The sequence below is a fragment of the Trypanosoma brucei genome, chromosome 10 (assembly GCF_000210295.1).
Source record: "Trypanosoma brucei gambiense DAL972 chromosome 10, complete sequence".
NCBI lineage: Eukaryota > Euglenozoa > Kinetoplastea > Trypanosomatida > Trypanosomatidae > Trypanosoma > Trypanosoma brucei.
In genome coordinates, this window is record NC_026743.1 from 171,495 (window position 1) to 187,099 (window position 15,605).

General features: G+C 46.8%; 5 protein-coding genes across 5 annotated transcripts; all 5 read left to right on the plus strand.

Annotated features, from left to right (window-relative positions):
- Positions 1 to 2: 2 nt before the first annotated feature.
- On the plus strand, positions 3 to 1,055 carry TbgDal_X930 (hypothetical protein, conserved, (fragment); the record flags this gene model as incomplete). Its single annotated transcript, XM_011778976.1, has 1 exon — positions 3 to 1,055. A coding segment is annotated over one exon (1,053 nt), but the record flags the coding sequence as incomplete, so codon positions are not given.
- Positions 1,056 to 1,521: 466 nt separating this feature from the next.
- On the plus strand, positions 1,522 to 1,755 carry TbgDal_X940 (hypothetical protein, unlikely; the record flags this gene model as incomplete). The annotated part of the gene is made up of 1 exon (XM_011778977.1): positions 1,522 to 1,755. The coding sequence occupies one exon, from the start codon at positions 1,522 to 1,524 to the stop codon at positions 1,753 to 1,755; it is 234 nt and encodes a 77-aa protein (XP_011777279.1).
- A 314-nt stretch (positions 1,756 to 2,069) lies between these two features.
- On the plus strand, positions 2,070 to 6,125 carry TbgDal_X950 (hypothetical protein, conserved; the record flags this gene model as incomplete). Its single annotated transcript, XM_011778978.1, has 1 exon — positions 2,070 to 6,125. The coding sequence occupies one exon, from the start codon at positions 2,070 to 2,072 to the stop codon at positions 6,123 to 6,125; it is 4,056 nt and encodes a 1,351-aa protein (XP_011777280.1).
- Positions 6,126 to 7,255: 1,130 nt separating this feature from the next.
- On the plus strand, positions 7,256 to 8,623 carry TbgDal_X960 (thymidine kinase, putative; the record flags this gene model as incomplete). Its single annotated transcript, XM_011778979.1, has 1 exon — positions 7,256 to 8,623. One exon carries the CDS (start codon positions 7,256 to 7,258, stop codon positions 8,621 to 8,623), a length of 1,368 nt encoding a protein of 455 aa, XP_011777281.1.
- A 1,083-nt stretch (positions 8,624 to 9,706) lies between these two features.
- On the plus strand, positions 9,707 to 15,605 carry TbgDal_X970 (kinesin, putative, (fragment); the record flags this gene model as incomplete). Its single annotated transcript, XM_011778980.1, has 1 exon — positions 9,707 to 15,605. A coding segment is annotated over one exon (5,899 nt), but the record flags the coding sequence as incomplete, so codon positions are not given.

Below are 15,605 nucleotides of genomic sequence, written 5' to 3' on the forward strand. Positions count from 1 at the left end.
CTTTTCGGGGGGGGAGTCCCAGCCCCGTTTCGGGGGGGGGAAAATCCAGGAAAGTTCCCCACCTTTGGAAGCAGCGACCGCACTTCAAGTGCAAATCAACGCCGCAGCAGCTGTTGCCCGCGGTATCGGATATCGACATCGCTACAGGGCACGTCACTCCTGGTTTAGGGAGTTATTTTCACAATTTCGCTGCGAAGGAGGAATATGCTAGTGCTGCCACACAGAATCTGACGCGTCCTGTTGATGTCGGCGCACTAGATTTGAAAACAAGCAAGTTTTCACGTTACCGATGCATGCTTGGAGAAATGTGGGGTCCGCTGGTAAAACGGTATAGAGCGTTGGTGGAAGACGTCTTTCTCATGGAGGTTTTCCGCGCTACGTCAATACCACCTAACTACGTTAAGGGTTTGGAGTTTGGTCGTGGTGGATTGTTCGTAGAGGTTGACATCTATGACGTTCACTCCTGCGAAAATGTTAACCTTTGCCTGCAGCGCCACAAGTTTAGTGTGTTGGATAAGTTGATTCGTCTCAGTCAAAGCTGCAGTGCAACTGCACATGACCCACATCAATTAGGTGAAGAAACGTCGGCCTCACAGCGGGGTCCTGGCTGCGTTGCAGAGAGGAACCTAGGTTTAAATGGCGAAAGTCGCAAATTTTTTCAGCAAACGTCACACTGCATTGACGAAGCACAGGCGAAGGAACTTGACGCATTCCGCTGCCGGCGGGCTTTCGCCAACAGTTTACGTCGAGGAGAGGAAACGTTGCGTTCGTTACTTATATCGCAATCGGAAATCGACCCGAAGGTACCCGTGGATTCGTTAGCATTGCAGCGGGAACCAATTTACTGTGTGACCCTTGACGAGTATCGCTGTGTTTTGAGGCAACTTGGTGCTGCAAGTCGACGTGTCACTCAACGCCAACGCGACATCAGCGGTGATGAGCAAACGCGGCTGTGGAACGAACATGTGGTGAAGCAAGCAGAGAAGGAGCGCCGGTTCGCGCGGAGATTGAGCCATCCCTATCCGCAGTTTGCAAAGGGTAGTCACACTGAATGAGACGTCCTACTTATGCGGCGGAAGAGAAAAAAGGAAAGTTACCTCGCGTGGGGGGAGAGGGAAATCTTAGTGAGGAAACTAAGGTGTTCAACATAGTACCAGGTGTTTTCAATACCCGCTAAATACGGTGAGCCATCACGACCTGGAAAGTGGGAGAAAACTGCATTTCTTCGTTTGATGTCGTTCGCGCCTTAAGTGGTTCCCCTGTTGCCACGTGTCAATGTTTACCTCCCAACTCATATATATATATATGTGCGTATCTTATCTTTTTTTGTTTTCAAACTGTTACAACAGCCTTCTATTCATGGCATCGCGATATCATTGTTGTTACTACTATTGCATCAAATGTCGGTAGCGTCGGTTTGGATAACTCTGTGTTACCAACTCACTCGAGTCCCTCGCAGTGTACCTCTTGTTTTTGTGGAGGACACCAGTGGGGGGGGGGGGTGAAATTGAGAGACGAAAAATGCACTCTCCATTTGCTGCCCTCTCCGCCTCCAACTGCCGCCGATGTTTCTGCGTGGTGCGTGGAAAAGAGAGGGGATTAGCGAGAAGGTGGGGAGGGGAACGGGGAAATAACGAACGGTCAACGATCACATGTAAAAAGGAAAAGAAAACGATTGCTTCCGGGCGTGTGTCCGTGTGTGGGAGAGAGAAGGGGAAGGCGAAGCAAAGGAAGTTATTTTCCCCTGTTAGATAACGATCTGGGAGAAGTGTCTGCATACTCCTTTCTTCCACTACTCCCACTCACTCCGTTCGTTTAGTGTGCGTACTTTTTGGTGGTGATTAGCTAGCGCGTAAATCAAAAGCTTGAACTTGCGTGTAACACTACTTTTTACACCTCACCCTACTCAGTACAGTTATAATCGTTTATTTATTGTCTTCTTTTTTAAAAAAAAAAAATATTATTATTTTAACTTTCCTTTGAACACCCACATTTTATGTCGTTCTGTAGTGGTATTCGCGGTTGTCCAGCAGCGAACGGAAAGAGGAGAGGCAAAGAAAAGGGTGCTTATGAGCGAGCCCAGGGAAGTGGGCTACCGGCACATTTTAAGATCGGCATCGGCCACCAGCAAAGTGAACGCCAAGAACCGGAGCCCAACCGTAACAAAGAGTCCCAGCACACCTACCGACAGCCGTGGCGTTAGCGCGGCACGTATGCGTTCCTTCTCAGGATCTAGTGTCGCGAGAGCAAACCCTCGGATCCCACAAAAAGATGACAGTTCGCGGGAGGAGGTGAGGGCTCTTCGCCTGCTGCTCCGCGAGAGGGAAGAGCAGGTGGAACTACTTCATGCGCTCTTGAGTGAAAAACAGTTGTTATTAAATCATAACAAAGCAGCCGAGGAGCGCCTCCGGCAATGTGATGAGCAACTTGGGACTCTTGCGGCCGTGCTCGGACTTGAAATGGAGTCGCAGGAAAAGGACAATTTGCCCCATACCACGAGGCAGGTGAAAGGGAGTGAACTGGGCACTGTGAAAAAAATGCCGAGCGTTCGTTGCATCTTAGACCGTGTTCAACAGCTAGTGTACGACAAAACGCACCTGGAAAGCGAACTTGATGTGAAACTCCAGGAACTGGAGTGGGCTCAGACAGAGTTAGAAATGCTGCGTGGAGGCACCCTTTCACAAAAAGTGTCACTGAAGAACGACGCGGGAAAGTGTGGTTCTTTGGCACAAGAGTTGGAATCACAACTTCGTGTTAACGCTGAACTTGAAAGAACGCTGGCCGACCTGAAGGAAAAATATATTATGTCGGAGAGGATACTGGAGACTTTGGAGAAGGACCACCATCAGGTAAGTCAGGTGCTACACGGAAAGGAAAAGGAAGTTCTGGAATTACAACGTAAGGAACGAAGCGTCGCTGCGGAGTCTAGTAAAAGGCGTGAGTACGAAATCTACCACATGCAGTGGAAAGAACCGAATAATCTCATCACAACGCATCACCGCTGTCATTTTCGTGGAGATAGCTGGGTAGGCTTGTTACGGGAGAAACCACAGGCAATGCAGGCTGCTCTTTTGAAGGATATCTCGCTGGAACTCCGTGCCCCGTACGGCTTCATAACCATTGCAACCATGGAATCGGTGTCGGAGCTCGTTGTTTTCGATGTTATCATTCGTCATCCCGTTTCACTATCTGAAGATGATGTGGAGTTACGGCTTATTGGATGCTCCTTTGATGAGATGTCACTTCTTCTGAAACAAGCGGAGAATCCGAAGGAAGGTCATGACCTCGTCCTCCACCAGTTGAAGCTCCTGCAAGGGACTATTGTAAGGAAAGAAGAAGAGATAGCCGCGCTGACAAAGCAATTACGAACAACTAAATTGTCCCTCGAGGAGAGACAACGGCAGTACGATGAAGAGAGTAAGCTGGTTCATATGGCGCTAGACGAAACGGAGGAGACTGTTAAGGTAACGTACAGCGAACTGAAGATGCGTGAGTTGAGGGAAGAAGAGCTGAAACTGCAACTTCAGCAGTGCTCAGAAACAATTTTATCGCGGGACCAACGAATTATGGAACTTACAGCGCAGCTGCGTGAGCTTAATAGTACTGTGGCAGAGGAAAGTGGAGAAAATGTAAGGACACGCGATGCTACATGCTCCAACGGCCCCGGAGACAAACACGATGGAAGATCCGCAGAGGGGAGGAAAAAATGTGTTGAAAATGAAAGCGATAGCCTCTGCGATACTCTAGTGAAGATACCTTCCGTAAAAATGCACGTTGTCGAGGCGTCATGGAAAGGATTGGATCCCCTGGCATCGACTGAGGCAGTTATGACGCTTGACTCAAGGGCCCAAAGCATTGTGCGCACTATTCTTATCGGTGAGATGGCGACTGTTGCTCACGTCCTTCCCTTGAAAGTTCTTTCACTTCAGTGCACTTGTTGCTCGTTGCGCGCGGAGGTACAAGTACACATCAGTTCTCAAGTTGAAGACGCAGACCGTTCAACCGAGGGTCTTGATAAATTCCGCCCAAGAACTACCATCGCTTTCCTGGAGGAGTGGTTCAACATGCGGGAGCTCATTGAAAGTCGGGGACGGAGGGTGCAATCACTCGCAGATGAGCTCACCAGTTTAAACTTGTCAGTTGCCGCATTTAAAGAAAGCGGTAAGAAAAATGAAGAGGTAGAAAAGGCAGCTACGACTGGAACCCCTTCATGTGCGGGAGAAACCTCGCAGAGTGATGAAGAGAAAACGGAAGAAAAAAGGCTGTGTGAATCACTCGACCAACAACTACGACTGGAGCGTACCCAAGTTCGCACACTACAAGCGGAGAAGCGAGCGAAGGAACTTGCGCTGCAACGGGCAAACGATAAGTTAAACGAAGTTACTGCTGCATTTGAGGCGTTGCAGTCAAATTTCGCTGGGAGAGATCACCGCCCCACTCGTGACGAAGATGCAAATGCCTGTCGTCTCGCAGACGTTCAGGCAAAAAGGCGCCACGGGAGGAACCAAAAGGACAACAATATGAAGGGCGTGTGTGACGCAGAGTTGGCGGGAGGAAATGAGTCGTTGAGGGCAGAAAGGGGGGACGTTTGGTCTGCTCTCGCTGACGCTTATGAGGAGTACGATACCTTATACGAAAGGTACGAAAATGCAATGAAGCAACTTCAGGACCTGGAGAGCTCGCTCCGGGAAAAACTGTTACTGACGAAGCGGTCTCACGTGTACGAGAAACAAGTCGAGGAGTTGACCCAACAGAAGGAAGCACTCATAGCAGAGCAGGAGAAGCAACGCGAGAAGGAGGCTCTATTGCGGGAAACTGTTACTTCACATCAGCGCGATATTGACCGACTACAGAAGGAACTTGATCGTAAGACAGAGTGGGCAGAGGAGGTTATGCGTCGGCTTGTAGAAGAGGAGGATGAATGCTCCAGATTGGAAGGAGCTGTCAGATCCCTTAAGCAGCACTCCACGGCGGAGGTAGCGACAAAGGAAAAGGTCGTATCGAATGATTTGAAAACTAAAGACATCCAGCGGGTGCTTTACACCTTTTGTACCACTACCTTGGGAATTGACGTACCAGAGCAGGAGCAGTCCGTGGATGGTGTTCTGGCACTTATTGCTCGCGCCTACGCGAACAAAGCCAGTGGTGCCAGCATGCAAGTGGCGTTTGCCGATAGGGAAGAGGTGTCAACCGCAATTCAGTCGCTCAATACAGCAGTGCAACTGCTCCAACAGTCTTTACCAACAGTAAGGCGCAGAGCGTGCTCCGATGTAAGAAGTAGAGGACGCGCTGCTGTCGATAACTCACCGCGTAGCTCCCCAACTGGTGTAAGGAAAGTGCCTTCGAGGGGGCGGCCCATGACATTCAGTGGTAGGGGTGCAACAACATCGCCACCAGTGCGGGCACCACAGATATCTGGAAGGAGGTTGTTGGGGCAAGCAACGCCAATGAGGTCAGCACCAACCAACACACCGAAGAGACACAAAACACCACAGCAAGAAAAGGTCAATACCGTAGGTCCTTGTCATCCATTGATATCGAGTGCCACGCGCGTCGTGCAACTTGTGCAGCAACTGACCGGAACTCCCGTACAGCCGAAGGTAAAGCCTGCCAAAACGGCAACCAAACCACTTTCGAATACAGCAGGGGAGGAACTTGCTGAAGAGTTTGTACGTTGGAGCCGTGAACAAACAATTTCTCTTGCGCTGATTGTTAAGGACTACCTCCACGACGCACTGAGGGCAATGAGTCAAGTAGCGTTAGCTCATGATGCAGTAACCACAACATATCAAGGACTACCGGTGGATCACACGCTCAATCTGAACACGGCAAAGAGCTGTGTAACACACGCACTGAAAAGCATCGTGCAGACCATATCTTCCCTACTCTCACATCGGGAAATAAGTGAGATTGAGGGAAAATTCGGAAAAGATTACCTTTCTATGACTCCTGCGCCACGTGGTAAGACAACCAAACAAGAGGATCCGCGCCGTCAGTGTTCTGCTCCCGCCTTGGGTCTCGCCCCGCGTCCCGCTAATATAACGTTGTCATCTGGTGATCATTGCCGAAGTGTGTCACGGGATGTTGACGGGCTTTCGGTGCGCCCGCAACGAGAGGCCCTCTAACCTAATTGGGTATACCCGAGAGCAAACGTGTAGGCTCGTCAAACATTAGCGACGGTTCTGTCACCGAGCTAACCGTCGATACACCACCTGTACACCACGTATATGCTTGCGTGTCCTATTACAACAAATAAATTAAATGCCAAAAAAAAAAATATTTAAGGTGCCACACACTCTGCGATTGTACCTTCTCCAGCAGTGTGCCGAGCCTACCTTTAGCACTGTACCTTCTTGATTTGTTGTTACTTTTGACTACTGTGTTGATGAATAAGCTGAGGCACGCTCAAAGTGTAAAATAATAGTTTCATCTGAGGGGTCACCTTTTTACTGTACATTCTTTCTTTCCTTTTTTTAAAAAAAAAGAAGAGGTTCACAACGTTCAGCGCACACCTGTTCATGACGCCCACGAATGAATAACTTCCCCGAATGGGAATAGTAAAAGAGAGAAGAAGATATGGCATGACACTACGGAAAACAGCACCACGTTTTTTTTTTGCTTTTCGCTTTGTATTGCTTTCGTGTGTAACTTATGGGTCATTTGTCTACACCTTTGTTTACCTCTCAGCTGTACAAATATAACATAAATATGCAATTACCTGCATTTATTTGTTCATGTACACTTCACGGAAGAGTTCTTTGTGCTTTGTAGTTAACTGAGAAGCTCATCCTTTCTCTTGTACCTTAAACTTACTCCCTATAAATGTTGGTCAATTTCTGCCGTTTTGTACTGTGATGGCTGCTTGCACGTGGATTTTTTTTTGTGTGTTTCCACTTTGTGTACGTGACCGGCGTTACGAAAGCATTGTGTATCCTTGCTGTTGGGTGGTATTTTGCCTCTCACTTTGTACCAATGAAGGGCTATCCACTTGTCTGTAAAAGTTTTTTCTTGTTCTTATTACGGTCAGTCAACATGTCTGTACTTTGACAACTCTGTCCCCTTCGATGCGATCTAGCTCCTTTTTTTTTAATTTTGTGACATTATTAAGTGCAATACATTTAGACTGTGATACGACAAACATAAACGCATCACTGTAGTCACAAGTAACCGTTGCGGCGCACGTCTTTGAGTAATTGATCCGCACGACAGAAGGCGGCACATACCGACAGGAATCACCAACATCTCAACATTGCAAATGCACGACGGAGATGGCAATATTGAACTCATCATTGGCCCCATGTTCGCTGGTAAAACAACAGAACTGATGAGACGTGTCCAGCGACACAAACACGCTCAAAGATCATGTTACATCATCAACTATTCACGAAACAGTTACCAAAATCAGCGACTGTCAACTCACGACCAGCTTTCACTGACTGCCAATGTGTCCATCGCAAAACTTAGTGAAGTGTGTGATGAATGGCGTGACTACGACGTCATTGCTGTTGACAATGGCCAATTCTTCCCTGATGTTGTGGGTTTCTGTGCACGCGCAGCCAATGAGGGGAAGACTGTCATTGTGTCAGCACTCGATGTAGACTGCCGAGAAACTCCTTTTGATGAGGTTTGCCGTCTTGTTCCCCGTGCAGAATCAGTGTTGAAACTCAGTGCCGTATGCATGAAATGTCATGAGCACGATGCTTTCTTAACGTATCGCACCATCGAGAGCAACGAGCGTGAACTATATGGTGGAGCCGACATGTACTTGGCTGTGTGCAGGTGGTGTTACAAACAACTTACCATGAGCCACGTTGATGCGCAGAAGACATCTGCTTCCACAGCTGCAGTTGTGCCAAATGGTGCACACGGTCGCATTGAACTCATCATTGGCCCCATGTTCGCTGGTAAAACAACAGAACTGATGAGACGTGTCCAGCGACACAAGCACGCTCAAAGATCATGTTACATCATCAAGTACACTGGGGACACACGCTACAGTGAAGGTGCTATAACTTCTCACGACCAGCGTGCACTGACTGCCAATGTGTCGGTCTCTAATTTACATGACGTGGGTGATGAGTGGCGTAAATACGATGTGATCGCGGTGGATGAGGGCCAATTTTTTCCTGATGTGGCCGCGTTCTGTTCCAAGGCTGCCGATTCGGGGAAGGTTGTAATTGTGTCAGCACTTGATGCCGATTACCTACAAGAGCCATTTGAAGAAATTTGCCTTCTTGTTTCCCGTGCTGATTCTGTTGTGAAACTTAGTGCCGTGTGTATGGAGTGTCACAATCGCAAAGCATCTTTTACATATCGTACTGTGAAGAGTGATGAGCGCAAACTTGTCGGTGGTAGTGATATGTACATGTCAGTTTGCAGATCATGTTACGAAACTAAAAGGAATATGGTGCAAACTGAAAAGTACATTTACAGTTGTGTTGGGATCAATGAAGGGAGTTACTCGGAATGTTCCCCCGGGCCAAGCGAGCGCAGTTCAGCAGGAACCTCCGGCGTCCAAACTTCCGTCAAGGTGGATGAGCAGAACTGCACTGAACCGAACACAGAAGCTAAAAAAATGCCTCTGAAGAGAAAAAGAAATCAAATGGCCGTTGATACTACTTAGTGCCAGGTGTACTATTGCGCAACGTATTGTGCCATTTTTCTGATCTTCAAATTATTAGAGTTGTTGGTAAAACAGCGTTGCTGACCACTTAAAAAAAAAAAAAGTATACATAAATAGTGGTTCTTTCCACTGTTTCCCGGGATCCTCCTCTATTTAAAAAAAAAAAATTTGGTTCGTTACTTTTCCCGAGGTAGACGTGTAAAATGTTTTAATGCGGCGCATACACAAGGAGAAAAGATGCTTATGTGGTCACGTTTACTGTGCTGTGCTCGCCAAGGCTTGTAGTACGCAAGGCACAATTTTCGAAACGCGGTATGTTTTCCTTATGTGCACCATCTTAAGTTGCTGCTGCCGCTGTTTCCTTAAACTTTCAGGGCATGCATCCGCCACCATTAAGCATGTTTAAACCATTGCCTGTTAGTTGGGTTTTTTTTTCCACATAACAAACATTAACCTTATCGTAGCCGTACACCTTTGGGGATGCGGCGAGCAACAGCCATCGACGTGGCAGAAGCTGTCGCCGCTTAGAAGAACATTCACACGAACCTGAAGGAAAACATAATACGCGTTTAGGTTTCAACTCGTGAGACGCGGTTCGCCACAGGGAAACGGTCGTACGAGCATAGAATTGCTTTTATAGAAATCGGGAAATTAGGAGGGGAGAATTAAGAGATTAGACGTGTTTGAGGGACTATGGTGTTTTCTTGTTAAAGTGGTGAAACGCTTGTCAAGGTGGACCTTGTGTTTCCTTACCTCTGTTTGTTATTGACTTTTTTTTCCTTTTTCGTCGACCCAACTGCCTGCTAACCTGTGATCTTTGGTCCACCGCCTGTTTGTGCACTATAGATTACCGTTGTGGTATTCCTCTCTGTGCTTCGGACTGCTTCCTCTTTTTAACCTGTTTCTTTTTTCCATTTATAATAACGACGACAATAGTCCTTTAAGTAGAGGTCCAACCACTGCCATACGCACCAGCGGTTACGGTGTAGGTGTGCAATTAATTTTTCGCATAGAAGCTTCGCTACGGCAGGCAATTCCCTCCGTGCCAACTGTTATTAAAGAGTAGAATCACAGGAGGAAGAAATGTTGCACAAACCATGTGTACAGGTGGTTATGCGGTTCCGCCCAAACCCTGGGGTTGCTTCTCCTTTTTACTCCACAGATGACACGGGTGCACCATGGCTTACGTACGATGAGCGTACCGTTCGTGTCGTGGAACGCGATCCGCCGATGGACCGGAAACGCGTGGAACCCAATGGGGGCCCTTGCGGTGACAGCAATGACCCCCCAGTTTCAAAAGCGCTCGTTCCAGCGCCTGTAACGAGCTACACGTTTGATGCAGTGCTCTCCGATACATCAACCCAGCGCGACGTGCACAAATGTATTGGGGAACCTGTGATCGGTAATGTGCTGAAGGGTTACAATGCTACAATATTTTCCTATGGGCAAACAGGGAGTGGGAAGACGTATACGATGCTGGGCCCCTACGGGGGGTTGGCTGATGCTTTCTTCGAAGATAGTCCGTTCTATGGCGAGCGAGGGCTCGTACCGCGAGTAGTGGAGGAGTTGTTTAATCGTTTGAATACCATGAAATCGGAGGAGTACACGTGGCGGGTCAAGACACAAATGTTTGAGATATACAGGGAAAATATTGTCGACTTGCTTATCGAAGGAGACCAACAACCTCAGACAGAGTATCGCATAAGGGAAGGCAAAAACAGTCAAGGTAGTTTTTGTATGTACGTTGACTCTCTAAAGGAGGTTGAATGCCGTACCGCCGCTGATTTCATGGATATACTGCAGAGGGGTGTGGCGAGCAGGCACACACGTGAAACGGGAACAAATGACCGCTCTAGTAGAAGTCATTGCCTGCTCTGCTTATTTGTGGAGCTGAAGCACAATGAAGATTACAGTATGTGGACAGAAAGCAGGCTTAACTTCGTCGACCTTGCAGGCAGTGAACGAGTTGCGACCTCTCAAGCGGAGGGAGAGACCTTAAAAGAAACTCAATACATTAATCTCTCTCTTTCACTTCTAGGAAATGTTATCCACCGCCTTGCCGGCGGTAACACTGGACACATTCCCTATCGCGATACGAAACTGACACGAGTGTTGAAGGATTCACTCGGTGGTAATTCACTGACCACTCTGCTATGTCACGGCACAACCGAAGCTGCAACAAAGACTCAAACAATTAATACACTTCGATTTGCCCAAAAGGCACTTCGAATAAAAACACGTGCTGTCGTCAACAAACCATCGAAAACAACGATCAAACAACAACAGCAGGAGTTCTACAAGGAACACACAAAACAGTTGGAAAAACAAATAAGAGTTTTGCAAGAAATTATTAGAAGCCGGGAAAACACGGAAGGTGAAAATTCTATGTGCACAAAATGTGAGAGCATGAGTGCTGCGATCGCGTCATTAACAAAAGAAATTGAAAGACTTCAGAAAGAACTTATAGCAAGAGAAGAACAGCTACAGCAAACGCAGGAAACAGGAGACTACTACAAAAAGAACTGCGAAACCCTCGAAAACGAACTAGCAAAACTGACAGAGGAGCAAGAAGCAAACGACGCAAGGCACATCGAAGCATACACAATTCTTGAAGAAGAAAGTGAGAACCTCAGGGCTGAAATTGAAGCGCTACAAAAGCAATTAGCAGAGAAGCCACACAAGGACGCATCCAACTCCGAAGCTCTTTCCAACAAAAATAATACGCGAAAAAATAATTATAATGATTATAAAAACCGCGCTACTATGACAGATCGTCGAACACACTCAAATTGTTGCACAATGACTGACCCTGTTGCAATTGTTATGCCTGATGTCATGGAGGATATGCAACGCCGTCTAACAAAGGAACTTATCAATTGTGGCACAATGACGGATATTCGTTCACACTCAAATTGTTGCACAATGACTGACCCTGTTGCAATTGTTATGCCTGATGTCATGGAGGATATGCAACGCCGTCTAACAAAGGAACTTATCAATTGTGGCACAATGACGGATATCCGTTCACACTCAAATTGTTGCACAATGACTGACCCTGTTGCAATTGTTATGCCTGATGTCATGGAGGATATGCAACGCCGTCTAACAAAGGAACTTATCAATTGTGGGACAATGACCGATATCCGTTCACACTCAAATTGTTGCACAATGACTGACCCTGTTGCAATTGTCATGCCTGATGTCATGGAGGATATGCAACGCCGTCTAACAAAGGAACTTATCAATTGTGGAACAATGACGGATATCCGTTCACACTCAAATTGTTGCATAATGACTGACCCTGTTGCAATTGTTATGCCTGATGTCATGGAGGATATGCAACGCCGTCTAACAAAGGAGCTTATCAACTGTGGTACGATGACAGATGGCACCATCTCCACTAACCGCGCTACTATGACAGATCGTCGAACACACTCAAATTGTTGCATAATGACTGACCCTGTTGCAATTGTTATGCCTGATGTCATGGAGGATATGCAACGCCGTCTAACAAAGGAGCTTATCAATTGTGGAACAATGACAGATGGCACCATCTCCACTAACCGCGCTACTATGACAGATCGTCGAACACACTCAAATTGTTGCATAATGACTGACCCTGTTGCAATTGTTATGCCTGATGTCATGGAGGATATGCAACGCCGTCTAACAAAGGAGCTTATCAACTGTGGTACGATGACAGATGGCACCATCTCCACTAACCGCGCTACTATGACAGATCGTCGAACACACTCAAATTGTTGCACAATGACTGACCCTGTTGCAATTGTCATGCCTGATGTCATGGAGGATATGCAACGCCGTGATACAAAGGAGCTTATCAACTGTGGTACAATGACGGATCTTCGTTCACACTCAAATTGTGGCACAATGACTGACCCTGTTGCAATTGTTATGCCTGATGTCATGGAGGATATGCAACGCCGTCTAACAAAGGAATTTATCAATTGTGGAACAATGACGGATATCCGTTCACACTCAAATTGTTGCACAATGACTGACCCTGTTGCAATTGTTATGCCTGATGTCATGGAGGATATGCAACGCCGTCTAACAAAGGAGCTTATCAACTGTGGTACGATGACAGATGGCACCATCTCCACTAACCGCGCTACTATGACAGATCGTCGAACACACTCAAATTGTTGCATAATGACTGACCCTGTTGCAATTGTTATGCCTGATGTCATGGAGGATATGCAACGCCGTCTAACAAAGGAGCTTATCAACTGTGGTACGATGACAGATGGCACCATCTCCACTAACCGCGCTACTATGACAGATCGTCGAACACACTCAAATTGTTGCACAATGACTGACCCTGTTGCAATTGTCATGCCTGATGTCATGGAGGATATGCAACGCCGTCTAACAAAGGAGCTTATCAACTGTGGTACAATGACGGATATCCGTTCACACTCAAATTGTTGCACAATGACTGACCCTGTTGCAATTGTTATGCCTGATGTCATGGAGGATATGCAACGCCGTCTAACAAAGGAGCTTATCAATTGTGGTACGATGACAGATATCCGTTCACACTCAAATTGTTGCACAATGACTGACCCTGTTGCAATTGTTATGCCTGATGTCATGGAGGATATGCAACGCCGTCTAACAAAGGAGCTTATCAACTGTGGTACAATGACGGATATCCGTTCACACTCAAATTGTTGCACAATGACTGACCCTGTTGCAATTGTTATGCCTGATGTCATGGAGGATATGCAACGCCGTCTAACAAAGGAACTTATCAATTGTGGCACAATGACGGATATTCGTTCACACTCAAATTGTTGCACAATGACTGACCCTGTTGCAATTGTTATGCCTGATGTCATGGAGGATATGCAACGCCGTCTAACAAAGGAACTTATCAATTGTGGCACAATGACGGATATCCGTTCACACTCAAATTGTTGCACAATGACTGACCCTGTTGCAATTGTTATGCCTGATGTCATGGAGGATATGCAACGCCGTCTAACAAAGGAACTTATCAATTGTGGCACAATGACGGATATCCGTTCACACTCAAATTGTTGCACAATGACTGACCCTGTTGCAATTGTCATGCCTGATGTCATGGAGGATATGCAACGCCGTCTAACAAAGGAACTTATCAATTGTGGAACAATGACGGATATCCGTTCACACTCAAATTGTTGCATAATGACTGACCCTGTTGCAATTGTTATGCCTGATGTCATGGAGGATATGCAACGCCGTCTAACTAAGGAGCTTATCAACTGTGGTACGATGACAGATGGCACCATCTCCACTAACCGCGGTACTATGACAGATCGTCGAACACACTCAAATTGTTGCACAATGACTGACCCTGTTGCAATTGTTATGCCTGATGTCATGGAGGATATGCAACGCCGTCTAACAAAGGAGCTTATCAACTGTGGTACGATGACAGATGGCACCGTCTTCATTAATTGTGGTACTATGACAGATCGTCGAACACACTCAAATTGTTGCACAATGACTGACCCTGTTGCAATTGTCATGCCTGATGTCATGGAGGATATGCAACGCCGTCTAACAAAGGAGCTTATCAACTGTGGTACAATGACGGATATCCGTTCACACTCAAATTGTTGCACAATGACTGACCCTGTTGCAATTGTTATGCCTGATGTCATGGAGGATATGCAACGCCGTCTAACAAAGGAACTTATCAATTGTGGAACAATGACGGATATCCGTTCACACTCAAATTGTTGCACAATGACTGACCCTGTTGCAATTGTTATGCCTGATGTCATGGAGGATATGCAACGCCGTCTAACAAAGGAGCTTATCAACTGTGGTACGATGACAGATGGCACCATCTCCACTAACCGCGCTACTATGACAGATCGTCGAACACACTCAAATTGTTGCACAATGACTGACCCTGTTGCAATTGTTATGCCTGATGTCATGGAGGATATGCAACGCCGTCTAACAAAGGAACTTATCAATTGTGGAACAATGACGGATATCCGTTCACACTCAAATTGTTGCACAATGACTGACCCTGTTGCAATTGTTATGCCTGATGTCATGGAGGATATGCAACGCCGTCTAACAAAGGAACTTATCAATTGTGGAACAATGACGGATATTCGTTCACACTCAAATTGTTGCACAATGACTGACCCTGTTGCAATTGTTATGCCTGATGTCATGGAGGATATGCAACGCCGTCTAACAAAGGAACTTATCAATTGTGGTACGATGACAGATGGCACCGTCTCCACTAACCGCGCTACTATGACAGAGGTTTGCCGTCAATCTAATTCGCTTGATCGGCGTGTGTCTTGTGTATCGGGTACCGCTGAAAATGTGTCGTTGAGTGGGGAAACGTTTTGTAGGAATACATCTGTGAATACCCGTGAGTGTTCATATATTGCACGAAACACCATATTTGCTTCGAGTGTTGTTTCTTCATTTGTCCCCGTAATTGGGGAAGGACAGTTTGAGTGGTGGTGCTTGGACGATGTGTATGCTCATGCTCTTTTGTTTTCTTACTGCAATCCACGCGATGTGGGTATCAATATTGGCTTGTTCGATGACTGTGATGATAAGGTGCTTTTGCAATCTCTTGGAGTTGTTCATAGAACACTTGGCTCCATTCGTGCTGATTATGATGGCAGCGTCGTCTCGGTTATTCGTAGGTTTTTGGTTCAGCAACGCGGTGCCCTTGCAGGAGACGGCGCTCTTGAAGGTTGTGTGCCGTGCGAGGCTCTATTCGAGGGTCTTATATCTGCCAGAAATGCACTCTTGGTGGAGCCAATGGTCAGCAACTCCTCTACTGTGAAGGGGGAAGATAGGGTTTGTCACGGTGATGGAGAAGGTGCACTTGACAGCTGCTTATATGCTCACTTGCAAGTGGCGATGACCGCCGTCTTCAGCATTGCACGTGAGCGCGGTGGATATTTGTCGGATATTTTCGCATCTGTGAAGGTTC